This window comes from Colias croceus, chromosome 23, assembly GCF_905220415.1.
Source record: "Colias croceus chromosome 23, ilColCroc2.1".
NCBI lineage: Eukaryota > Metazoa > Arthropoda > Insecta > Lepidoptera > Pieridae > Colias > Colias croceus.
The window spans coordinates 6,115,935-6,143,013 of NC_059559.1; the positions used below are offsets into that span (position 1 = coordinate 6,115,935).

General features: G+C 38.8%; 2 protein-coding genes across 2 annotated transcripts; one reads left to right on the top strand and one right to left on the bottom strand.

Moving 5' to 3' along the window:
• Positions 1–2,669: 2,669 nt before the first annotated feature.
• Positions 2,670–23,980, bottom strand: LOC123702404. The gene is made up of 7 exons (XM_045650150.1): positions 23,845–23,980; positions 23,313–23,528; positions 22,169–22,390; positions 8,338–8,696; positions 7,231–7,309; positions 4,035–4,435; positions 2,670–3,340 (listed from the first exon to the last, which is right to left on the bottom strand). The coding sequence occupies exons 1-7, from the start codon at positions 23,879–23,881 to the stop codon at positions 3,050–3,052; spliced, it is 1,605 nt and encodes a 534-aa protein (XP_045506106.1). The 5' UTR covers positions 23,882–23,980; the 3' UTR covers positions 2,670–3,049.
• On the top strand, positions 10,348–21,804 carry LOC123702403. Its single transcript, XM_045650148.1, has 4 exons — positions 10,348–11,131; positions 12,738–13,726; positions 20,904–21,058; positions 21,154–21,804. Exons 1-4 carry the CDS (start codon positions 10,639–10,641, stop codon positions 21,227–21,229), a joined length of 1,713 nt encoding a protein of 570 aa, XP_045506104.1. The 5' UTR covers positions 10,348–10,638; the 3' UTR covers positions 21,230–21,804.
• Positions 23,981–27,079: the final 3,099 nt, after the last annotated feature.

Sequence of the window (27,079 nt, forward strand, 5' to 3'; positions counted from 1 at the left end):
AACTACTGGTCCGATTTGAAAAAATATTTCGGTGTTCGATAGCTCATTTATCGAGGAAGGCTATAGGCTATATTATATCATCACGCTACGATCAACAGGAGAGGAGAGGAGCCACGGGGGTGAAACCGCGCGGAGCAGCTAGTTTATTATAAACTAGCTTCCGCCCGCGACTCCGTCCGCGCGGATGTCGGTCTTCGCGTGGATGGTTTATTTCTCCATTTTGAGTAACTCTGACAATTAAACATCTTATAAATATCTATTGGACCCAAATACGGCTAGGCCTATAATAATACGCAACGTGTGTTCGCGGTTCTACAGAACAACGTCTATAAAACTGAAAAGTTAAGATTAATTTTTTTCTACGTATTTTTCCAGGATAAAAAGTATCCTATTTTACGCCCAGGATAATAAGGTATAATTATACCAAGTTTCATCGAAATCGAACCGTTAGTTTTCACGTGATGCCTTCACATACAGACAGACAGACAGACAGACAAACAGACAGACAGACAAAAATTTTTTAAATCACATATTTGGGTTTGGTATCGATCCAGTAACACCCCCTGGTATTTATTTTTTCAATATTTTCAATGTACAGAATTGACCCTTCTACAGATTTATTATATGTATAGATTACAATAAACAATTGTATATCACACAACACAGTGTATAGTAATGGTTTGTTATACTTTGCTTATTATAAATGAGATTTTCTTTGATATTTAGTTTTATAGCAATCAAAATCTTTATAAATGAGATTTTCTTTAGAATAGAAAAGAACGATCACGAAGCGGGATTCGACGCAATCTTGATCCAGCCAGAGCAATCGAATGTATAATTCTACTCATGTTAAGTATTATTTTAGTCTAATGTGTCTTATTTCGTATGTATGAATGCAATCTGTTCTAGGAGAACATTCAGCACTGGGTTATGGATGTATATATTATCATCTCAAAAGATGTTGTGGAATAGATGGGAAGATTTTCGTCGGCCCGGCAAGGCCTCTGAAGAATTATCTCGCCTCGCGATCAAATTTGTTGTTTAATATTTTCTCAATGCGAATGTATGTTATGATACAACTAAACTACAGCATTGATTTGTATGAAAGTTGGAATGAAAATAATCGACAACTCAGGGTCTAAAATAGGCAATTTTTAAGCTATTGCATAGCTTCTATCGCGGGCCTTGAGCGCGGGGACCGAATCCAGAAATTCCGTAACGAAAAAAAACCTCACGCTCCCCTCTCCGACGGGCACAGAGGTGTGGCTTGAACCTTGAAGGCATGCTATGCAATAGCTTTACCGCGACAGTCATAGATAACACTGTATATATGCGACAGTCCCCGAGCACAGAACACTATTACTCCTAGTCCCCGAGTGCCACACGTCTTTTTTTTAATGTTCTCATTGTTTTGTGACCGTGGTTTTCTCCATAGCTACTTAGTGCTCATTAGAGTTCATATATTCAAAGGAAAGAATCACGCATAGATATTATACTTCAAAAAAATATTTGAAATCGATTTAGTAGTTCCTGAGATAAAACAGACTCATCAATTTTATCCATACTAATATTATAAATGCGAAAGTAACTCTGTCTGTCTGTCTGTTACTCAATCACGCCTTTGCATGAAATTTGGTATGGAGATATTTTGATACCCGAGAAAGGACATAGGCTACCTTTTATTGCGAAATATGTACCACGGGCGAAGCCGGGGCGGACCTCTAGTATTATTATAAATCATTGAGTTACTATATACTACGTTATAGATAGATATTATACCGTATGGATTCTAATTCAAACCTTGTTCAAATCATATATTATGTAATAAATAAAACACATGTTAAATAAAAAACTTTTTTATTTCTAAACATAGGTACCTATTTAACAACGATTTAACTTTGAACAATAATTACTATCAGTCTATCAGTGGGTACTTAACAATTTTACTAACGTATATGGTACCTGCTTACATCAATGTATTTACTTGGTAAAAAAACATATAAATAAATAAATTAGTCATTTATTTCACTTAAAACATTTTACAATTTAGAGCGACCCAGGCTCCTAAGATAGTAAGAACTGTTTTTCAGGAGCCTGTGTCTTCCATTTACAGTTACACGACACGAAAAAAATCAGAGACAAATTAAATCAAATCAAATCAAATATATAACTACTACTTACTACTATACTCCTTTTTTTGAAGTCGGTTAAATATTTTATAATAATAGTTCGTATTGTCGAGCCAAGAGAGTTTCGTAACATTTGACAGAAAACTAGAGTGTATTTTAATACAAAAAATAATAAATAATATGTACATTGTACAATCCCCTTCCAACGACTAAGTGAATTACATAATACTTCTTCACCGTGTTTTCATTTATTTATTTACAATTAAATTACTTATTATATTAATTCAAAAACAATACTCATATTTCGACATATTTCGACGACATGTGTCATCCGCCAACCCGCACTTGGCCAGCGTGGTGGATTATGGCCTGTACCCTCATAGGAGGCCCGTGTCCCAGCAGTGGGAACGTATATGGGCTGATGATGACTCATATTATACATTTTTCATTAACATATACAGGGTGTCTCACTGTTGGTATAATAAGCTCAAAGGAGGTTATAGTTTTGCATACGTTGAGTACGTAAAAAATACTTATAAAATTCCAGACGCATTTTTTTTTTCAAATAGATGAATTCTTAAAACTCTTTGTATCACCCCTAACAAGCAACCCGCCCAACTTTGCCACCAGCACGTGAATTATCGTTTATGATTATGTTTTGATAGACAAAATGCTCACATTAGAGAAGCGGTATATGCCGGCTGCACGAAGCTAGAGAAGCAAACATGGATTTTGAGGAAAAATTTAGCAAAAATAATTTTGACGTAATTTTGTTGTTTAAGTATTTCTTACATGATCAGTGTATGTTAAACTACAAGTTCCTTCGCGCTTAGTATACCAATAGTGGGACACCCTGTATAAGAAAGAGCGATGGACCCAGACCGGTTCCTTGAAGCACACCTTCAAAAATTCCCTACAATTCACATAAAATCATCATCATCATCATCATCACTGCTCCCAGAATCAAAACACACATCTATATAACACGGATCGTCCAAATACACATCATGTTTACGATATTGTTCTTCAATTTTACTAACTTCGCCGCAATAGTGCAACCAATGTGTAGGTTTATTGATTTCTAGTTTTTCCTTTATAAGCTGTGGAACTTCATCTTGTGGTATATTGTCTGTCATCATCTGTCTCTTTAGTCTTGCCCAAATCTTTCCCATGGGATTTAGATCGTTATGGAAGGGTGGTATACGCAGTACCTGAAAGAAAACTTATCACTACATAGTATAAAACAAAGTCGCTTTCTCTGTCCCTATGTCCCTATGTACGCTTAAATCTTTAAAACTACGCAACGGATTTTGATGCGGTTTTTTTTTTAATATATAGAGTGATTCAAGAGGAAGGTTTTAGTATATAATTTATTATGTTTTAGACAAAGCGGGCGAAGCCGCGGGCAGAAAGCTAGTAATGAATAATTTTTAAAGAATAGAAAAAGTTCGATTTCGAGGTGGGATCTGGACTTTGTGACTTTCGCCTAATCCCGATCGAATTGCTTCTATCTTTCAAAAATTTTCACAATGAATGCTGTTAAAGTAAATATCAGAAATATATAAGATTTTTTATTTAAAATGACACCATATTCACTCATGATACTAATTGTAAATTCCTTTATTTTTTTACAGATCCTTATTAATTATTAACGTGAATGAAAATAATTCTTGGAAGTATGTTTGTTACTCTTTGGCAATACTCGGCAATGATGTAAACTTATGTACCAGAATAACATATAAGGGGGCATCCATAAATTACGTGAGGTGTTTTAGGTCGAGTCAAATCTCATCTAATCTTACGTTGGGTTGAGTCAAAAAATTGAAAAAACAGCTCACGTAATTTATGGACGCCCCCTAAGTTATTAATAAAATTTCTACTAGTAAAAATACCCTAAATTCTCACCTTATGACCCAACGCGTTTAAAACCGCATCCACAACATACGCCGGCTCCGGCCTATTCTTCTTCACAATTTCTATCAATTGCGGTCTAGTCAGTTCACTAGAAACTATTATACCGTTCCCTTGTAGCCATACTTGTATTTCCTCCTTCGACGAATTATATGTTGGCGTACTGTTTATCAATTTATTATGATGTACAGCATTATTCATAACTATTAAAGATTTTTCTTTTAAATTTGGCGCCAGTTTTTGTTTCACCCATAGTATGAAATCTTCTTGGCTTACATTGTCTTCTTCGAATTTTAAGTGGGCTTTTACAATTAAATCTGCTCCATGGATAAAACCAGATTTGCTACCCGCATGCATTATTAGGTATGACTGTTTTTTGTTAGGATTATTTCCATCTGAAGACAATTTAGATTAGAATTATTTTACAAATAAATCAATATTTCAGGACAATTTTCAGACACGGCACGATCTGATCCCATACTTAGCTTTCGCCTTGTGTTGTGGAAACCAGATGGCTGATAAACATACATATATAATTTTAAATAAATACTTATATAGATAATTAACACCCAGACACAGAGCAAACATCTACGTTCATCACACAAATATTTGCCTCGGGTTGAAATCGAACCCACGACTTGGAAGGCAGGGTCACTACCAACACAATATACAGATACATACAGTAAGGAAACTTCATACAAAATGTTCGAAATGGCACCCCCCCAACAAGCGTGTTTTCGAGGGTATTGAGGGGGATCGATAGTAGCGGGTGACACATCCATAGATTTTGAATATAGTATGGAAAAAAGTTTAAAGTGATGTCAATTCACATTAAATAAATGTCGATTGTTTCAGTTTGTAGCCCTTTCAATAAATATATTTGTAAATACCGTATCTGACTACAAGTTAAAAAGAGACTATTTTTGAATTTCTATAGATATGGCAGCATGAGTTTTAAATTAAGTTGACATATTTTCTACCAAAATGATAGCTACAAATAGTCACTATTAGGAGTTCAGTCTGTTTAAAGGTCGCATCTATTTTTACGCAATCTAGAAGAGCACGAAAATATAAAAAACGGAAACCTTAAAAAAATCTTGTTTAAATTTATGTGCATAATTACGTAAATATTAGGGAAGAAAAAGATAGATACTGGCAACCTGCTGTTGAAAATCCCTCCCCATAAATCCAAATTTTACCACAAATCCTACCATGTCCAGTCCATACTCCTTTGGAATGCTCTACCAATAGAAATCAGACGTGCGAAATCAATGAATATTTTTAAAAATTTAATACTCAATCATTTCTCCTCCCAGATAAATAGTTAGTATTTTTACTGTATTTGTTTATCTCTATTTATTTTATTGTAAATTATAATATTATGTATTATTTGTATTAATATATAAGTATATAGATTTATAATTATATTTATATATATGTATATATATATCATACATAGGTATATGTATTTATAAATCATATTCATTATGTATATATTTATAAGTAGTTATTTGGTTTAAATCTATTATAATTAAATTTTCATAATCTACTGCACCACCTATTGTTTTTCCCCTTTTTTAATTCAAAATCCTACCCATAGGTTGCCTGGTAGAAATCGCTGAGTAGCGATAAGGCCGCCTTTTTGGCATAAATTGTAATATTGTCTTTTTTTTTTGTTTTATTGTCTGCTTTTTTTTTTATCTGGTGCTAAATAAAGTGTATTTATTATTTATTTATTTATTTATAGATATTATAATTATTGTATTTTTATCGATACGTGGCGTCTCCACTTTGCAAGCACTAAGCCTGTCAAACTATATTCTTTTTCTTCCTAAAACAAAAAAGGTAGAGGTTCTATGCTCGTATAATAATAATTTTAATTTATTTTTGCATACTTTGTGTTTTTTAATTTAATTTATCGTTTTAAAAATAATTTAGTAGGTATACCTACATACAAGTATTGTAAATTCTGGTTTAAAATAATTATTGAATATATGTATAATACAAATATCAAGCATTATAAATAATTTAGGTACATTAAATAGCCTTCGGCGTCCATAACAAAACTAGATTTCGAAGTATAGCACTGATAAAAACGTATTTACTTTTACAAGCTGTATTAATTCGGATTGTTTCTTCTTGTAAATTCATATTTAGGCTACACCATTTTTGTATTTTAACGGGTTTTAATCTCCAAATTACCACAAAATCAACTGTGAAAAAAAGCAAACAGAAATATACAGGCCGAATTGATAACCTTCTCCTTTATTTTTCAAGTCGGTTAAATATCAAAAAATAACAGCCCTATAGCTATACGTCATAATTTCATGGGGGGGGCTTAGTTTCCTAACTGTATGTACGTAGTACATATCTGTCAACTGTGCTACCAACCAAGCTAACTGGTCAGGCAATTATATTATTTATTTACTAGCGGTCCGCCCGGCTTCGCCCGTGGTACATGTTTATGTTTTCGTAAGAACCATCTTCGTACTTTAAGGAATATTATAAAACAAGAATTAACGAAATCGGTTCAACCGTTCTCGAGTACGCTTACCAACACATTTTGCGATTCATTTTTATATTACAGAGTACAGACTGGCTTACATACTTATGACTCCTACCTACATCCTTGACATAGACCGCCTGCTTGGTACAGCCTCCTTGGTTAACGCGTGAGCGTAGAACCGAGGGGCCCTGGGTTCGATTCCCGGTGGAGACGATAAAAAGAAATGTCTCGGTCTGGCAGGACTCAGAAGGCTGATCCTACTTGTCCCTAAAGGAAATGGATCAGTGAAACAGATGTATAAGGCATCTGCCCCTTACCCCACTAGGGGACACGGGACTTCACTTTTTTTTACATACTTATAACTAGACTAGCACAGAAGGCGGCCTTATAACTTAGCAGTAACCTCTTCCAGGCAACCCACTGTGTGTGTTAATCAAATCCTACTAATATTATAAATGCGAAAGTTTGTATGGATGTATGGATGTTTGTTACTCTTTCACGTAAAAACTACTGAACCGATTACAATGAAATTTAGCACACATATAGAGGGTAACTTGGATTAACACATAGGATAGTTTTTATCCCGGAAATCCCACGGGAACGGGAACTATGCAGGTTTTCCTTTGCAAACGCGGGCGAAGCCGCGGGCGGAAATCTAGTTTATTTATATTTCTCATATCTTACCTATAGTAGCAACTTCCATGCATGTCTCATCCAAGTATATAACTGGTAGTTTCTCAGTTTCTTCATTTTGTTTTATTGCCTAAAATTAAAAAAGAAATTAAATTTAAGATATAAATTTTAGGTAAGTTATAGAACTTACCTAAAATTGAATTTGATATTTTTGGTTTTATGGCATTCAAATGCTTTATAAATTTATAAAGAACTAACGGTCCGCCCCGGCTTCGGCCGTGGTACATATTTCGCAATAAAAGGTAGCCTATGTTCTTTCTCAGGGTCTAAAGATTGTCTGTGCCAAATTTCATCAAAATCGGTTGAGAGGTTTAAGCGGGAAAGCGTAATAGACAGACAGACAGTTAGTTTCGCATTTATAATATTAGTAGGGATAGTAAAAAATCGATGATGAGGTGGGACTCGAACCCGCATTCTTTCACGCCAATCCGGGGCGGACGCTTTACCAACTCAGCCACTCGTGACCCGGTGTGTGCCTTAGACACATAAAACTGATAGAATATAATAAATTCGATCGATCTGGCGGCTTTTTCAAAATTAAAAGAAAAAAAAATTAATTAAAATCGGTCCAGCCGTTTGCGCGTTCAGTGGTAAACGCACGCACAAAATAAATAGGTATACCTATCTACCTACCTATATAAAATATAAAAATACAATCTTATCCTCTTTTAAAAGTCGGTTTAAACGGGCTACTCACCTACCTGCCGCAGGGACAATATTAGAATTGGACCCTTAATTATTATAATGTGTATTGGCAAAAAAAAAGTGAAGTCCCATATCCCCGTAGTGGAGTAAGGGGCAGATGCATTATGCATACATCTGCTTCACTGATCGATTTTTCTTTAGGGACAAGTAGGTGATCAGCCTTCTGTGTCCTACCAGACCGAGACATTTTTTTTCTTCGTCTGCACTGGGAATCGAACCCAGGACCCCTCGGTTATACGCTCACGCGTCAACCACTGTACCAAGGAGGCGGTCAAATGTATTGGCAAGCATGGGCAATTTAGAGAACAACTGAAATTGCTCTGACCGCCATGCAACCGGGATTGTTCCAATATTGCCCCTGCGGTAGGAACGTGAGTAGCCGGCCTTACAAACCTGCAAATAATACGCGCGACTGGCAGACAGATCATTCCGTTCCACCAACACCCGTCTATTTGTCTTCGATCTGACATACTTAAAACCTATATTCTTTATTATCTTCCGTAATATCTCCCTGCTCCCTTGAAATCCGATTTCCTCTCGCAAAATCTCATACAACTTATTCACAGTGGGAACCTCTTGCTTATGAGCATAGAACTCGTGTATTTTCCGACGCAAGAGTCCTTCTTCATACTCGTCTAGAATTATTTTGTCACACCTAATTTTTCTGGTTTTAATTCGCCACGGCTTAGAAGATGATGGCTGCGGCGTATTCCTCTCCTTGACTATTCTGGCTACACTTCGCCTGCTAATGCCTGAAAATATATATCAGTATCACAATATAAAACAAAGTCGCTTTCTCTGTCCCTATGTCCCTTTGTATGCTTAAATCTTTAAAACTACGCAACGGATTTTGATGCGGTTTTTTTTAATAGATAGAGAGATTCAAGAGGAAGGTTTTAGTGTATAATTTATTAGGTTTTAGACAAAGCGGGCGAAGCCGCGGGCGGTAAGCTAGTATATTCATATTTTAATTGACTACAATCTCGCCTGATGTCACAGAGTACATTATTATAACTGGGTATAGAGTCTTCAGTCGGGGTCTCCTACTAGCGACATCTATGTTGCAATGTTTGAACTACAACTCATTACCTAGTGTTCCCCCCAGGCTTTTCTTTCAATTTCTAGTTTTATAATTTAATCGATTTCTGGGGGTTTGATCCAATTAAAACACTCAAATGAGATAAATATCATTTATTCCCTCTTCTTTTATTGCAATAATTAAAAGCTTCTCCTTGAATGGAGTCTTCAAAATCGAAGTGTTTATTGATACCGCTAATTCATTTGTGGCCTTACACCAACTGAATGTAAAAAATCTGCACGTAAAATCAAAAAAGAAGTTTTACAATTTTTAAAGATTTTTCTGCTTTTTCTTAACAAATAACCGGTTACATACTCTAGTTGAGCCTTCAAAATGGGATTGTTTTGCTTTTCATTATAATCAACTAGCTGTGCCGCGCGGTTTCACCCGCGTGGCTCCGCTCCTGTTGGTCTTAGCGTGATAATACAGTAGAACCTCTATTAGTCGAACATCAAGGGAGACGCCAAAAAATTCGAGTTATAGAGTTTTCAACTTATGGAGGATTTTGACTTAGGCGGATTTTGAAAAATAGAGGTAAAAATTAATAAATTCTTAATGATCAAGTTGTAAAGGTTGTATAATAAAACGTTGCTATGTTCGAGATACAGAGGTCAAATTTAATTTTTCGAGATATAGAGTGAAAATATGTACCAAAATGGCTTGGAGGGACTCGGTGATTATTTCGACTAACAGAGGGTAGAGATTTCAAGTAATGGAGGTTTTGATGTTTAAAGGGAAGGGAACAAAACATTTTTTCGAGATTTGGAGGTTTTTGACTTATCAAGGTTCGACTTAACGGGGTTCTACTGTATATAGCCTATATTACTCGTGGATAATGTAGCTTTCGAATGGTGAAAGAATTTTTAAAATCGATCCAGTAGTTTATGAGCCTATTCATTACAATCAAACAAACAAACAAAGTTTTCCTCTTTATAATATTAGTGTAGATTATGTTATCATCTGACATGATATCTTGAAAATCAATTTCATTGACATCTACCGTGTCACTTGGTTTTTAGAAAATATTTCATCAAAAATATGAAATACTGAGCAAAAATCACCTTCGCAATTCGACCCAACTGCATAATTGCTACTTAAATTATTAACTAATAGCGAGGCAAATGCTGCTTCAAAGACAGCACATGTAGGGGAAACATTTCTATATATATCTATGTGGGAATAGGATAAAATATTAAGATGTATTTCATGATTACTAGTTTTATTTTTAGTCTGTGTTTTTCTATTATTTAATGATTAATCTGTGGACATGTTATCTGTAGACTGTAGATTTTTGGTTGTCTAGGACTTGACTTTGTGTTTTTTGGTACGATGTAATGGAGGATTGTTGAAATGTATTTTTGATATGTAACCGGTGTCTGGGAAATAAATCGATTGGGCGAATTTGGCTTTTCATTTACACCATCCCCACATAATTTGGGGGCTCGTCCGGGATACGGGATGGTGGAATAAAGAAAAAACAGACGAAGACTATGATGCCGGTGATTTAACCTGATTAAGAATTTACGAATTACGAACGAAGACTAAGATTTAAAGAAGCTTATGATTATACGATTACGACTTGAAGACTATAAAACTTTTTATTTACATTATTCAACATGCCGCCGAAACGAGTAAAAGATGATGATGATTGTGGTGAACCATCGCCGCGTATTTCCTTCAATGACTTAGAGAAATCAATGACGCCATTTTCGGGTGATGATGCCTATGGCATCGAAACATTCGTAAAAGATTTTGAAGATATTTCCTCTTTAATGCAATGGGGCGAAATAGAAAAACTCATATTTTCGAAGCGGCTTCTCGCGGGAACCGCCAAGCTATTTTTACGTTCACTAAGTGGGACCACCACGTGGGATACACTTAAGTCTGAGCTCCGTGAGGAATTTGGTAAGAAGTTGAACAGTGCAACTGTTCACAAGAGACTTTCAACTCGCCGGATGAAGATGAATGAGACTCATCAGCAATATTTTTTACATATGAAGGAACTTGCAGTACTTGGGAATGTTGAAGATGAAGCCCTGATGGAATATGTCATCGACGGTATTAAAGACAGTGAGTCCAACAAAAATATTTTATATGGCGCTTGTAACATTAACCTTTTGACCGCCAGAGCAAAAACGCATCGCCGTGCCCTCCACGCCAAGCCACAAATTCAATGAGATAACCTTGAAAATAGTAGGGAGTCCAAAATGTTATCGATAAACATAATAATTCACGTCTGAATATTTGAATAAACAGCTTATAACACAAAAATAATATTCATTTAACCTCATCTCCTACTGTAAAAACTTAAGACCACATTTATAGCAACTATCAACAAAAAAAATCAACCTTTTGAGATACAAAAATACATATAAAATTGCAGCAAGTTACAGCACTATTCTCTATCAGTTACGCCCCATTGGCATGTATACATGCCAATGGCGCGGGCAACCATCCTTTTTTTTATAATCTCTCGCTTCTGATTAGGGATGTGTAGCTGTATATTATTATAACTTATCGAGTTTATTTATTAAGTTTATATGAACTATAGGTATTATTGTGGAGTGTTTATTTGTAAATATCAAAACAACTATTACCTTTAAATAAAGGGAATTGCATTAAAACTATTATATTTATCATATAACATATTTATTTTCCAATCATTTGGTTTAATACTTGAGTTATTACAAATACTAATTATATGTAGGTACCTATTTAGGTCAATTACCATATTTTGATATGACATAGCGACAATTTGTATCATAAGAATATTCTAATAAAGGCACTGATTAGACTTATTAGGTAATAAATTTTGAAAACTGCTAAATAGGTAAGTACCTACAGATTTTTAGAGATATTTATACATTTTGGACCTAAGCGAATTTTTATCATTACATGGACAATAAATATTATGCTAGAACGCATACATTGTGTTTGTGACGATAAAATAAAAAATAATAAAAAATCAACAATTGTATATAATCATTATGTTCATTAACAGCCTTGTATTTACCTACCTATCTATATAATTATTATGCTCATTAATAGCCTTGTACTTATTTGATTATAATATTGGTAGATACCTTCTCGATAAAATATTTTTACAACTTTCCGCACTTAACAACACGGCACGCGCTTACGACGTCACCAGTCCGACATCTATTCATGTCAATGGCGCAGAAGGGATTGCATATCGATACTGTGCTAGGGATGCGCATGATTGGCGAAAAGGAAAATATTCAAATCAACAATATCCACAATATAGACAATATGGTATTATACCAAAGAATGTAGTATTTACCTTTTTTCTCAGTGACTAAGCTTATATATTTTTTTTGTAGTTATTACAAAAATTAAGCGAATTAGAGTAATTTCGCTGAAATTTTAATGAAGTTACTTGAATATTACACTACATCACTAGTAGGCACGTATACATGTCATTGGCGCGAGAGAACATGCTGTTTTAGCCATTAATTAAGTTATTTTTTGTCATCAAATATTTGAATAACTACTTGGCAATTTTGTTTACTGTGTATATTTATGTAATAACTGGGGATTCAGTTCATAAACTGTATAAATAAAACACGTAAAAGTAAAGGTTTAATATGTTTATTTTGTATTTATCTATGATCTGTTTCTTGGCATGTATAGGTGTCGTTGGCGCACAGGGCACGATTGCGCATGACATCTATAGATGTCATTGGCGTTCAAAAGGTTAAAGAATTCAGAAAGAAATTAGACATTTATTCAGAAATTAAGAAAAAATCATATTCACCTAATAAGATTCAAAGTAATTCAGTATCAAAGTCCATTGGCATGAAAATTCAAAAAACACTACGAGTAAAGAGATGTTTCAATTGTGGAGATTTAGATCATGAGTCGCCTAATTGTACTAAAGGCATTAAATGTTTTAAATGCAACTTGTTTGGCCATAAATCAACTGAATGTTCTAAAAGTATAAAAAAGAGTTTGGAAATTATGTCAACTAAAAATAATATTGATGTGAGACCTTTCAAGAAGCTGAAAATAAATAATATTGATGTAGAAGCCCTGATTGATACCGGAAGCGATGCTAATTTAATAATTATGTCTTATTTTAGGAAGATTCAAGGTGAAAAATTGTTATCTTATAGTTCAGGAACAACAGAAACTTTAACTGGAATAGCTGAAAAGGAAATTTATACAAAAGGATCTTTCACAGCAAAAATTGAAATTGATGATTGTTATTTTGAAACTTTATTTTATGTTGTTGATGATGGCGCTATCCCTGTCAACATTATATTAGGAAATCCTGTACTGAAAGAAGTAGAAATCAATTTTAAATCTGGAACTATCACTGCAACAAGAATATTACACCTTACAATGCTAGAGAATGAAAATGAAGATATCACAAATATTGAAAACAAAGAATATAAGAATAAAATACAGAATATTATAAAAGAATATAACCCCAAAAGATGTACTAAAGCATCAAATGTAAAACTTAAAATATTATTAACCGATGATGTACCAGTTTATCAGAATCCACGACGATTGTCACCTTTGGAGCTTAACATTGTTGACAAACAGATTAAAGAATGGCTTGATGAAGGAATAATAAAAACAAAAGGTGAAATTAAACCTTCAGTGGAGAAAATTGCCGCTGTAGAACATTTTCAGACTCCTCACAATATAAAGTCACTTCAAAGTTTCCTCGGACTAACAGTATGGGGGGCCTATTGGGGATGCAATTAAAACCCTCCTTTTTTCTTTTATTAGTGGACTGTATTTCTTCTTAATATTTACAATAGCTAGGTAATATTGAACGACGACTGTTGACCGCGAGACTTCTTGCTTCTTGCTCAAGTGACGAGCTCTTGACTAGTGGTGAGTGGTGTGTCCTTTACGGTCAAAAGTCGCCTACTTTATACAAGACTATAGGGATTACTCCCGACGGTGGGTAAGACGCCGTACCCCGTAGGCTAGAGGTGCATTTTTACAGAGTATACACCCGACGGTGGTAAAACTATCGTGCGTCTACCGAATACATTACTACGTTACATACAATGATAAAATATAAAATTCTCTAATTGAATTACACATAACACAAAAATACTTTAAAACTGTATATAATAAAACACCCGAATGACATTAAACAATAAAATCACTTAGACAACTATAGGTGGTGAGACTATTTACATTATGGGATTAGGTTGTCGTCCGTAACATCCTCCCCCCGGCGCAGAACCTCGGAGCCCTCATTTATCGGGAGGACGACTAACCTCCTCACGGGTCGCCTAAAAATCCCCCCTATGGTCCTTACGTCGGCGCTTCGCACCACCTTGTCCGTCCCTTCGTACACACGTTCTACTTGCCCTAGAGGCCACACGTTGCGCGGTAATATTCCGTCTGTTATCAACACTACGTCCCCTTCCTTAACGTTTGGCGTCGACCGTACCGCGTCTCCCCTAGGTGTAAGCGTAGGCAAATATTCCCTAACCCATCTAGCCCAGAAAGCGTCGGCTAACGCTTGCGAAACTCGCCAAACCCGCCTATCTAACCGGTTACTGGATCCTAACACTGGCATACCGTCTGCCGTTCCTAGTAAGAAGTGGTTCGGAGTTAACGCCTCTGGGTCTTCAGGGTCGACGGAAACGTGCGTAAGCGGCCGCGAGTTTACTGTGAACTCGACCTCGTTCATCAACGTCTGTAGCACTTCGTCCCGGGGTGCTTGCTCATTCAATATAACCGACAATGCGCTCTTTACTGTACGAATTTGTCGTTCCCAGCTACCCCCTTGGTTGGGTGCGCCCGGGTCGATGAACCTCCACTTCGTTCTTCTTCCCAGCGCGCATCCTTCCAACTCTGGAAGCCACTCTGCGTAGGCGCGTCTTAATTCGACGTCGGAGCCGCGAAAGTTAGTACCGTTATCGCTCATTATAACCGCTGGCCATCCGCGTCGCGCGGCCATCCTACGCAATGCCATTATGGCTGAGTCCGTACTCAAACTATGTAAAATTTCTAAATGTATCGCGCGCGTCGTCATACACGTGAATAGCATTCCCCACCGTTTCTCTCTGCGCCTACCTACCGTGACCGTCATCGGGCCGAAACAATCTACCCCTGTACTTGCGAATGGACGGGAATACATGTCTAGTCGTACCCGCGGTAGGTTGCCCTTTATGGGCACACTTGGGTTGCGTCTCTTCACCGTGCATGTGACACATTTACCTATAACTGATTTTACCACGGCGCGTATGCCTATCACCCAATATTTTTGCCGTAAATTATTTACTACGTGTTCGCGACCGATGTGAGCGTTTTCACGGTGTTCCTTAAGAACGATAAGACGTGTGAGCGGGTGCTTGCCATCGAGTAGGACCGGCCGTTTTCTAATTTCCGGAACGTCGGCTGCGTTAATCCGTCCTCTCAAGCGCAATAACCCGTCTTCGTCTATACAAACGTTCAACTTAAACGCGCGGCTAGTGCGCGGGACGCCTCTGCCGCAATCGAGCGCCTTGATTTCATCTGCGAAGCTTCCTCGTTGCGCCTGCTTTAATAACAATCGCTCCGCTTGCTCGATTAACGTTACGTCCAGGCATTTCGGTTGTTTTCGGCATTTCGCGACAAACAACAGGACTCGTGCTAACGTTCTTGCGCACCGCGTATACGACGAGAACCGCGTGACGTCTATTAGCGGCGTTACTTCCATCGCGTGCGCTACGATTTCGCTTGAAATTGTTGTTGATTTTCCTACGCTCTCTTGGGGCCACGTGTCGGGCGATTCTAATAGGAATCGCGGTCCCCTAAACCAGCTGTTCGTGCTTGTGAGTGCGGTATTTCCTGCTCGTGTGGCTGCGTCCGCTACATTCTTGTCCGTTGGTACCCATCGCCACTGCTTTGCGTTTGTTAACTCGGTGATCTCGGTAAGCCTGTGCGCTACGTACGGCGTGTATCGTGCGGATTCGTTCCTTATCCAATGCAACGCGGTTTTAGAATCGCTCCAGAACGTTGCTTCGCCAGACTCACGGTGTTCACGTACAATCGCATCCGCTAAGCGTGCGCCTATTAGACACGCTTGCAGCTCGAGCCGCGGTATCGTTTGCGCTTTCATTGGAGCCACTCTGGCCTTCCCCGCGATCAGTGACACGGTCACGCTACCGTCGTGGTTTACGAATCGCCAATAAGCTACCGCCGCGTACGCTTGCTCACTTGCATCGCAAAAAACGTGCAACTGTCTACTCGCTATATCCTTTTTCTCGTAACAGCGCGGCAATCTCAACGCTTCTATGTACCGTATATCTGCTAGCCATTCGCAAAAGGCTTCCGCTTCTTTGACGGGCAATGGTTCGTCCCACGCTACTTGCTTGCGCCACAGCCATTGTAGCATGATCTTAGCCGTGACCGTATACGGACTCAACAAGCCGAGCGGGTCGAATAATGCCATGACTGTCGCTAGCGCCTCTCGCTTCGTTGGTACGCGTTGCCCGTTCTTGATATCGCTCGGAATCCTATTCATCGCCGTATTAAACGCTAACTCATCGCTACCCGACAACCACAAGATACCTAATGTCTTCTCGTATGCGTGGGCGTTGGCACCTAGCTCACGCGGAGCGCCGGCCCTATCCTCTCTACCTACAGGAGCGAGTATTTCCTCTACGTTCGCGCTCCATCCTGCCAGATGAAAACCTGCGCGCTCGTAAACTTCTCTCACCTCCCGTATGGTGTGGGCGGCCACCTCCGTTGAGCCGAAACTGTCCAGCCAGTCGTCCATATAGTGATTGAGCGTTATGGCCTCGTAAGCCAGTGCGTGGGATTCTCGATGGTCTTGGGCGCACTTATTTCGCACGCTGTGCGCTAAGAAAGGCGAACTCCTCGCTCCGAATATCATTGACGTCATAACATATTTCTGTGGCGGACCTACTCTGTCGTCCCCTCGCCACAGAAAATGTTGCACCGCCACGTCTTCCGGACGTATTTTTATTCTTAAAAACATATCTCTTATGTCGGCTGATACTGCCACTGGCCGTTCCCGGAAGCGAAATAATACGCCGTTGAGCGATTGCAGCAAGTCGGGCCCATCTAATAATACGTCATTGAGGCAGCGGCCTCCCACGCGCGCTGCTGCGTCGAATACTAGCCGCGTCTTACCCGGCTTATTCGGGTTCGTCACCGCAAAATGCGGCAAGTACCAAAGACGCGCGTCTTGCTCGTGCGTCGCGTGCGCGCTGCCCTCACACTTCGCGGCGTATCCCTCTTTGATGAGCCGGTCTATTTGCGCCGTATAGTCCGCTTTGAAAGACGGCGATCTATCCATTTTCAACTCAATGCCTTGTAATCGTCGCCGGGCTGCTTCGTAGCTGGGTGGCATTATTATGTCTCTATTCCTCCAAGGCAGTCCCACCTCATAATGCCCGTCCCTCAGCGCGACCGACGATTCGAAGGCTCTTACCGCGCGTTCGTCCACCTCGCACGGTTTCACGCGCATCGAAATACCTAACGCGTCTATTCCGAAGTGTGCTTCTACTCTATCGCGTAGGTTTTCGTCCGCTGAATTACTTTTAAATTCGTTATTGCTTACGACGTGCAACACCGTCTCATCGTCCCGCGTTATTGATCGGCGCGGCGCGGTCCCGTGGATGACCCAACCTAACTGGGTAAATGACGCCGCCGGTTCATTCTTTCCGCCGACCAATAAGCGTCGCGAAACGATTAGGTGCCAGTTGTCTGTGCCAAGCAGTACTTTCGGCGTCGCGTTCTCGTAGCATAAGTCACGTGCCCTTATTGATGTTAGGTGCGAGTGCACTAGATACTCGGCTCGCACCGTCTGACTCCCGATACGCAAATCTTTCATTGTATGCGCCTTTAGTCGTTTGAAATCGCTCTGGCCGCGACCGCGTATACTAATCTCCACTTTCCTGCTTTCGCTCTCGTTCGTAGCAGACGAGATTCCTCTTATACTTAACGGCTGCGTTGGCCCCTGTGCGCGTACGATGTTTGCGAGTTCATCGTCTATCAAGGTGACTGTGGACCCTTCGTCCAGTAATGCGTACGTCTCTACTTCCCCGCCAGCGCCCCTGACGGTGATCGGACAGACCTTGAGTAGAACCTTACTGCGAGCCGTCGTGGCGTGGACTGACGCGGTATGTACGGCTACGTCCTCACTTTGTTCGTTTTCCTGTTCGCTATTTTTCTTCAAATGCAATAACGCGTGATGGCCCTCTCGGCACTCCTCCACGCCACAGCGTTTTGCCTTGCATCGAAAACGTTTGTGCTTGCTATTCATGCACTGGAAGCATATGTGCGTCTCCTTCGCCCATTCCCATCGCTTTTGAACCGGCATTGCTAATAGCTTTTTACATGTAAACGTCTTATGCTCCGCCCCGCAACAAAAGCATACGTCCTTACTCTCCACCGCCGCGGTGGCGTATACTTTCATCGGTTTGCGTTCGTTACGTTGTACCGGCTCGTTATACCTACCGATGTTTCGACCACCTATAGCGAGCCCCGAGGACGCGAAAGTGTGCCTTAGACTCCTATCCGCCTCTCGCATAAGGAAGCGTGATAGTGTCGTGATCTCTGGCTCCGCGTAATTTCCGTTGTCCTCCGCGTAATCGCACCAGCGTGATCGCATGTGCGGGCTCAACTTGTCTACTACAGTTCGTGCTAACATCGGGTTTTGCAAGTATCCTCGCTCATCTAAACACGATATTACCGTGACTATATTTTGCAACTTTATCGCGAACTGATTTATTTCGTTGGGCGTGGTCCCTAAACGCGGCAGACGCTTAATGTCCTCTAACGCGTTATCTATAATAACCTCTGGTCGTCCGAAACATTGTTCTAACGTTTTTAGTATAACGTCCGGGTCGTTCGCTGTAAACAATAACGCGGATACGGCTTGCCTAGCTTCTCCTTTTAAGCAAGACCTTAAGCGTGCTATATTCTCGCTTGCTGTGAACTTATACTGCGCGTTTGTTTCTACATACGCTGCTTTAAACGGTAGCCATTCGCCCGGGGCCCCGTTAAAGCCTGGCAACTCCATAGCTTGCCTTGGTGGCGGTCGATTCCTTGTTAGCTGCTCTAACGTAACCGCGAGTTTTTCTATATCGCTCTGTCGTCGTGGCGACGGTGATTGTTGGTCCCTATGCCTACCCGGTACGCGACGAGACGTCAGCTCGCGAATCCCTGTCATACTCCGCCGTGCCTCTGGCGAGTGGTTCCGCGGCGTCTTCGCCCCTGCTCCTATCGCGGCTCTGGGGATTTCCGACTCCCCCCGTGGCATACTGTGCTCTAACCAATCATTCACGCGATGTTCAATAATCTCTCCCTCAACGCTCTCCCTATCCGTTTCTTCCCGAATATCGACGACGTCCGCCTCGAGTCGTTTCCGTTCTAAATCGGCCTCGATGCGTAGCTCTTCCCGCCTAAACGCAGCTAACTTTTCCGCGGTTTCTAACTCTCGCCGTTTGATCCTAGCCGCTACGCTCGCCGACGAGCGTTGTGATCTAACCGATGGCGCCGCGGTGCGCCTAGCTTGCGTTCCTACAATCGTCGCGGGTGTCGTCATCGCGGGTGTCGTCGTCCCTATACCAACGTGTGTGTCCGGGACTTCAAAGGTGTCGGCCGATGCCGACGCAGGACCTTCGGCGTGTACCCTATTCGCGTCCCCCGTAGTCTGACTGCGCGTTGTTGGCATCTTCTTCGGGCGCTGGTGCCCCCCTACCTGCCTAACTGGCCCTAGCAGACCTTCAGGAGGGCTCGGCTCGCACCGAGATATGCTCCTTCAGGGATGGAATATAAGGATAGGAAAGGGAGGACCTACCCGGCAGAGAGTGCTGGAAAGTACTGGGTGCTCTGTCACCGGCGGGAATGTCCGATGCTTTTGGCAGTACCTACAGTCCGGTCCCAATACCGTCCAACACCTTACCGGCGTAGCAGTGCTTTTCGGTTCGACGCCCGTCGCGTCTTTTGACTGAACCGGCAGTGTCACACCACACACCGCACCACTGTCTTGCAACAGCGTTAAGCTCTGAATTCACAGCGTTTGACACCGTTAGGTGCTGTGAATTAGAGGCGCGGTGAAAACCACGTTTTTTAATTGAAGCTGGATCACCCCGATGCCGCTGACTCGCTGCGCTGACTTGCTGCGTTGCTCGCTGTGCTGGCTCGCTGCGCTGACTCGTTGCGCTGCTCTGCACCGCAAACGCCTGCCCGTCGCACCGTTGGGTGATCTTGATGTTACTTGGGTCTCTTCGGTCTTCAACCAGGTCTTCTCACTGCTCGTACCGGTTTCTTCTTTATCCGGCTTCCGAAGGGCCAACCTCTATGGGGGGCCTATTGGGGATGCAATTAAAACCCTCCTTTTTTCTTTTATTAGTGGACTGTATTTCTTCTTAATATTTACAATAGCTAGGTAATATTGAACGACGACTGTTGACCGCGAGACTTCTTGCTTCTTGCTCAAGTGACGAGCTCTTGACTAGTGGTGAGTGGTGTGTCCTTTACGGTCAAAAGTCGCCTACTTTATACAAGACTATAGGGATTACTCCCGACGGTGGGTAAGACGCCGTACCCCGTAGGCTAGAGGTGCATTTTTACAGAGTATACACCCGACGGTGGTAAAACTATCGTGCGTCTACCGAATACATTACTACGTTACATACAATGATAAAATATAAAATTCTCTAATTGAATTACACATAACACAAAAATACTTTAAAACTGTATATAATAAAACACCCGAATGACATTAAACAATAAAATCACTTAGACAACTATAGGTGGTGAGACTATTTACATTATGGGATTAGGTTGTCGTCCGTAACAAACAGGTTATTTTAGAAAGTTTATAAAGGATTATTCTTTAATAGCAAAACCTCTGACTGATTTACTAAAGAAAGTTTTGAAGATTTATGATCCGAATTTAGAAACAGAACTACACACAGATGCAAGTGCTGAAGGATATGGTGCTGTATTATTGCAAAGGAGTTTAACAGATAATAAGATGCATCCCGTTTACTACATGAGCAAGAAGACATCCGCTACTGAAAAAAAGTATCACAGTTATTATTTAGAAATATTAGCTATTGTTGAAGCTGTTAAAAAGTTTATAGTATACTTGCTAGGTATTAAATTTAAAATTGTTACAGAATGCTCCGCCTTGACTATGACATTGCAGAAAAAAGACTTACCTCCGAGAGTAGCTCGCTGGGCGCTCTTACTTGAAGAATATGACTACACGATTGAACATCGGCCTGCAGCAAGGATGAAACATGCAGATGCTCTCAGCCGACAGCCTATAAAGAATATAATTGTACTTACCGATACCGCAGCACGCCTGCGAAGAGCTCAAGATGATGATCTGCAAATAAAACTAATAAAGAAAGTATTAGAAAAGGAATCTTATGATGACTATGTTTTAGAGAATGGAATGTTATGGAAGATTAAGGATGGAAATAAATTAATGGTTGTACCTAAGAAAATGCAAAATGAAATTATAAGAAAACATCATGAAAACGGACATTTTGGTTGTGTTAAGACTGAGGAATTAATAAATAGAAATTATTATATGGAGAATTTAAAAGAAAAGATTAAAACAAACATTGATAATTGCGTGGAATGTATACTTAATTCAAATAAAAGAGGAAAGAAGGAAGGATTTCTACATGTAATAGATAAAGGTGATTTACCATTGTCTACTTACCATATTGATCATCTACGACTGTTGACTCATCTGGGACAGATGATTCTGCAGGATGACCGTGTGGGAATAGGATAAAATATTAAGATGTATTTCATGATTACTAGTTTTATTTTTAGTCTGTGTTTTTCTATTATTTAATCTGTGGACATGTTATCTGTAGACTGTAGATTTTTGGTTGTCTAGGACTTGACTTTGTGTTTTTTGGTACGATGTAATGGAGGATTGTTGAAATGTATTTTTGATATGTAACCGGTGTCTGGGAAATAAATCGATTGGGCGAATTTGGCTTTTCATTTACACCATCCCCACATCTATATAGACCGACCTTAAATTTTCCAAAGGGTCTTGGTTCAAATGCCTACACCACAAAGATTTCATCTTATGTTCATTAAACAATTTGTCTCTTAATAGCTTCATATTTTTTACAGTATACAACCAGTTATTTATAGATGGAACAGTACCAGGAGATCCTGTGGCAGATACAAACTTCATTGATTTCAATGTATTTTTCGATTGAGTCCATATATTTTTGTGCAGAGTATTTGGTGTTACATTTCTTAATAACTCTTTGCCACTGCAGGTTTTTGCTTTTTGTAAACTTCCATTCATTGAATCAAATGACTTATCTATAAAGATTAATAAGTCTGCAGTGTCCTTTGCATCCTCAGGACGAATTCCATTCTCTGAAAAAAAAAAGGAAAATATATTTAGTTACCCAATGATTCAAAAAAGTTTATTAGCATAAGTACACCGACTAATTTATTAACTGCAGTAAAGTGTATCTTGTATGTTGAAGAAAAAAAGCATCAAAATTAAAAAAAAGGTATACTACTGCCACAGTTTTAGGGAATATGCATAAAATTTTAAATGGCCTAAAATATTTTTTCTCAAATACTTATTATCGTAACTAATAATATAATGAAAATGATTTTTTTTTTATTTACTTATTATTTAAACCCCTAAAATAACGCCTTTACACGTACGCATTCGTATGCGGCAGCGAATTTCTGCGAAACTACTGCGTAGCGAAATATCTGCGGAATGTTAGTACACAGTAGCAATGTTTTCGCAACTTTTTCGCAATGCGTCTGTGTAATGGCCATTTCGCAGTTCCTTGCGAAACAATACTGACAAGGACGCAACTATTTCATCTATCTATGTGCTAGGGTGAGACATAACCTGCCATACTACTGACAGATTTTTTGTTGTTTCGCTGCCGCACGCGAATGCATCGGTGTACTAACAAGCCATACTACTGACAGATTTTTTGTTGTTTCGCTGCCGCACGCGAATGCATCGGTGTACTAACAAACCGTCTGTTAAGACAGGTGACTTTCACATTTATAATATTAGTAAAGATCGCAATAGTATTCATTCATTATTAAAAGGGTAGTAACAAAAGTACCGACAAAAAATTGAGAAAAGAGCTTTTCATTTACCTACAAATCCCAAAAAATGTATATTGAAAAATGAATAAATAAAAAAAAATAGCGCTTATACTGTCCATGACTGGTGACTTTACCTTGCCAACAGCTTACAGACATGTAAATAATTGAATAATTTGCCTTTGTCTGTACAGAACCCAAAAAAATATAAATTTCTTACTTGATAACCTAAGTGTGGGGACAGCATTAATTGAAAGTGTTTTGTTCCTGGTGTGATATTTGCTCTCAAAATGTAAGTGGCATACTCTTCTGTACTTAAAGATGTATTCATTATCCTTTCCCAAAATGTCACCCCCAACATTATATATCCAGGTTCTAAAGCGATCAATATCTTTATTAGGGTTAGGAAATTTGTGAAGAATTTCATTAGACAAACCTGAAAACAAAGTATAATTATTATGACACCACAATACAATATCACAACACACCATTCATCAACATTCCATGACAAGGGATTCAGGTCAAAAATTAATTTAAATTTTACTATTAAACTAGCTTTTGTCAGCGGCTTTGCTTGCCCTTTCTCCTAAAGGAAATTTAATAACAAGATACATTAACCAAAAGATACAGTATTGGGTAACCCAAATACCCAAATGATATCTAGCATTATCGTAGAAAGTTATTTTTCCAGTTTAGAAATTGACAACATAAAAAACCTATTCTTATTCTATTAGTTATTATTATTCACTCACCACAATTTGGCACACAACACTTTTTTTCTGCCGCCATTGGTCAAAGAAATGTAACAGAGCCACCAAAGTCCATAAAAGTAAAACAAAGCCAAATCGTCGTGAGAAAATCCAAAATAACGCGAAAAAAAAACCACCAAAAGAAAAATATAAACACAGAGCAAGTAAATATAAACTTTTTGAACATGACATTGACACAATATGTAATTTGTTTGATCAGAAATGTTGAGTGTTGACGTTCCGTTCCAACAAGTATGCGCAAAATTTATTTTATATAATTTACACATCCCGACTAAAATTCATATAAAATAAGTGATAGCTTTACGTTTATAATGTTAAGGCTGGTTGCAGAGCTTGACCGACCATCAGTGCGTACGTCAGTCGCGCTTGTCATATGTATGGAAATTCATAAAACCGTTCATAGCTAGACCGACCATACGCACGCGTATTGTCATGCGCATTAAGTGGCATAGTCATACAATTGTTGATGCGTATCGTCAGGACCATCAGGACCGACGCGACGGTACGCACTGACGGTCGGTCAAGCTCTGCAACCAGCCTTAGTGCCTTTTCACACGTACCGGTTGCCGGGTAGCCGGCGCCGGATACCCGGTTTCAATTAAAATATTATTTACATTATTTGAGTTCATTATTAAAAATTAATTTCTTACTATTATATTATGTATTTATCATTTTGTTCAAAATGCATTATAGGTGGTGCCATCGAACTATTCCGTGCTCACGATTTTGTACTGGAGTTAAAATGTACTGATTAAACGACCCTGCCTGATGGCTGAGATGTGATCTAAGACGATACGCGCTTCCCTAGCTTCGCTTGAAAACTAATAATAAATATAGAAATTATATTTGTTTAAATATTAAAAATAATCGTATTATGATCGAGTTTTGATCATCTTTTTGTTTTTTTTAAGTAACGTGTTTAAAAAAATATTCATAACTAAATTGCGGTTTTCTCACAAACTAAAGAGAAAATTTGTTTGGAAACTGAACTGATTAATTAAACATGCATATTTACACGAATATAAACACATAAAATCATTAACATCATAAAAAAATTGTCAATTTCGAATAAAGATCAAAATCCTCAATTTTCAGCTTTTTCTTTATTTAATTTCAAATGCAGTTTATTTTGTAATCATGAAACTAATGATCACGTTTCCTTCGAATTTATACTCAGTACTTTCTCTTCTTTCTGGAATGATAGCCTGCGTTCACCATTTTAATGAAATAATCAAGATTTTGATGGTCTCTTGAGGAATTCGTTATCATTCTTCCCTCATGGCGGTTTTCAGGTCTCCTATTGTTGTAGGGGCTGAATTACAAGCTCTAAGCTTTATTTTTTAATTGTCCCACATGTGCTCTGTAGGTTTCAAATCGAGACTTTTTGCTAACCAGAGTGTAATTCTAATGCGGACCTCTTCTAAATACTGGATCACGATTCGCTCTACGTGTTTCCGAGCATTATCACGCATAGACTCAAAGTTTTTGCAGATACAGCCGGTATATTACACCATATGATAGTCCAAAACCTCGGTAATGTATTGAACAGCATTTAATGAGCATCTTTTTATCGTCAAGCTCCGTGCGTCTTGTCAAAGAAACGCCACTCTAGAACTTTACAGACTACAGAGCCTCCATCATAATCGACCGTTTCTCTTACCAAGCACTGAACAAATCGTTCATCTGGTCATCGCATGACATAAAGACGTCTATCAGCAGCATATAAAGTCATTCGCATCTTGTCACTCAAAAGTACTGACTCCCATGATTGGCCTATTAGTACGGGAGCTAGCAACGTTAAAAAAAAAGTCATTTTAGTATAGTTGGGTTTTTGATATACTGTTTCTCTTGTTATTTCGGTTAGAGTCCGGGCTGTCTGGCTGGCCGCAGTGGTTGCGTTTATTAGTGCGCATCTTATCTGCACAGGAAAATATCGTTAATTTAAAGTCATTTTTTAACGCGTAATTTTTAATCTTTTGCCTTTAGATAGATCCACCAGACATAATTTTTTTATTGCAAGACGTTTTTTTCGTTGTAAAATAGGTGCCATACGCAATTTTTATTTCAAAATAACTAAAATGTCATCGAAATAAGTGAAATTACATCAACATGAGTCCGCTTAAAAGGTAAGTAATAACTTTATTATTTATATTATATTATCCTTTTTTAATACTTATATTGAATAATTAGTAAACTAATATTTTTAATAGATGGTTTCATATTTATTACACTTTTGGGTATAAATATGAATTTGATGATATTTGTATTTTCTAGTGCTTGATTTTACGCGAGTATTATACATTTTGAAATTAAAGACTTGGGAAAATAATACAATGAATAAATCGCGTTTAAAATCCGTGAAAAAGTCTTTAATTTCTTGATGATATTTGGTTTTTATCAAGTTTACATTAACGTCCTATTTGAGGTTCGTTGGGAAAAAGGAGGCGATATGGTAGATTGTTGCAATAAAACTGTAAATAGTAAAATGAATATTATATATAGTATAAGTAACACAGTGATTACTTATCCTTCACTGGGACTCATGTTGATGGAATTTCACTTATTTCGATGATATTTTAATTATTTTGAAATAAAAATTGCGTCTGGCACCTATTTAACAACGAAAAAAACGTCTTGCAATAAAAAATGTATGTCTAATGGATCTATCTAAAGGCAAACGATTAAAAATTACGTGTTAAAAAATGACTTTAAATTAAGGATATTTTCCTGTGCAGATAAGATGCGCACTAATAAACGCAACCACTGCGGCCAGCCAGACAGCCCGGACTCTAACCGAAATAGCAAGAGGAACAGCATATCAAAGAACCAACTATACTAAAATGCTCACTTGTCAACGTTGCTACCTCCTAGAATATATAGTCCAGTTTACGTGATTTCGAGTCAATTGAAGTCTGGTTTATCGATGAGTTGTGGCTGATTGTGGCCCTGTTTATGGTTTGTGTGGTCTTAGGTTCTACTCCTAAAGTCTTCTTCTAAGAGTTCTGTCATTTATACCCACCTCCTTATCTTCACGCAGGCGTCACTAGAGATCAACACCAGACAGATGTCGATTTTGTAGAGTTGATTCCATTATCTAGGGGTCGTCCCTTTGAGTTGCCGCCCTATTTCTTGCAGATCAATATTTTCATCGATACTGCCCAGTCTCTAGAAACCTTTGGTAAATTCATCGATCTGCAAAACAGCTCAAATTTTACTT

Excerpts from the sequence above, each read along its gene's own strand:
- LOC123702403 (XM_045650148.1), top strand. The coding sequence starts at position 10,639 with ATGCCGCCGAAACGAGTAAAAGATGATGATGATTGTGGTGAACCATCG. Across the intron at positions 11,132-12,737 it reads TTTATATGGCGCTTGTAACA|TTAAAGAATTCAGAAAGAAA; the intron begins TTAACCTTTTGA and ends GCGTTCAAAAGG. Across the intron at positions 13,727-20,903 it reads AAAGTTTCCTCGGACTAACA|GTTTTGAAGATTTATGATCC; the intron begins GTATGGGGGGCC and ends TTACTAAAGAAA.
- LOC123702404 (XM_045650150.1), bottom strand. The coding sequence starts at position 23,881 with ATGGCGGCAGAAAAAAAGTGTTGTGTGCCAAATTGTG. Across the intron at positions 7,310-8,337 it reads GTCGCGCGTATTATTTGCAG|GCAATAAAACAAAATGAAGA; the intron begins GTTTGTAAGGCC and ends TTTTAATTTTAG. Across the intron at positions 3,341-4,034 it reads TAAACGCGTTGGGTCATAAG|GTACTGCGTATACCACCCTT; the intron begins GTGAGAATTTAG and ends GTTTTCTTTCAG.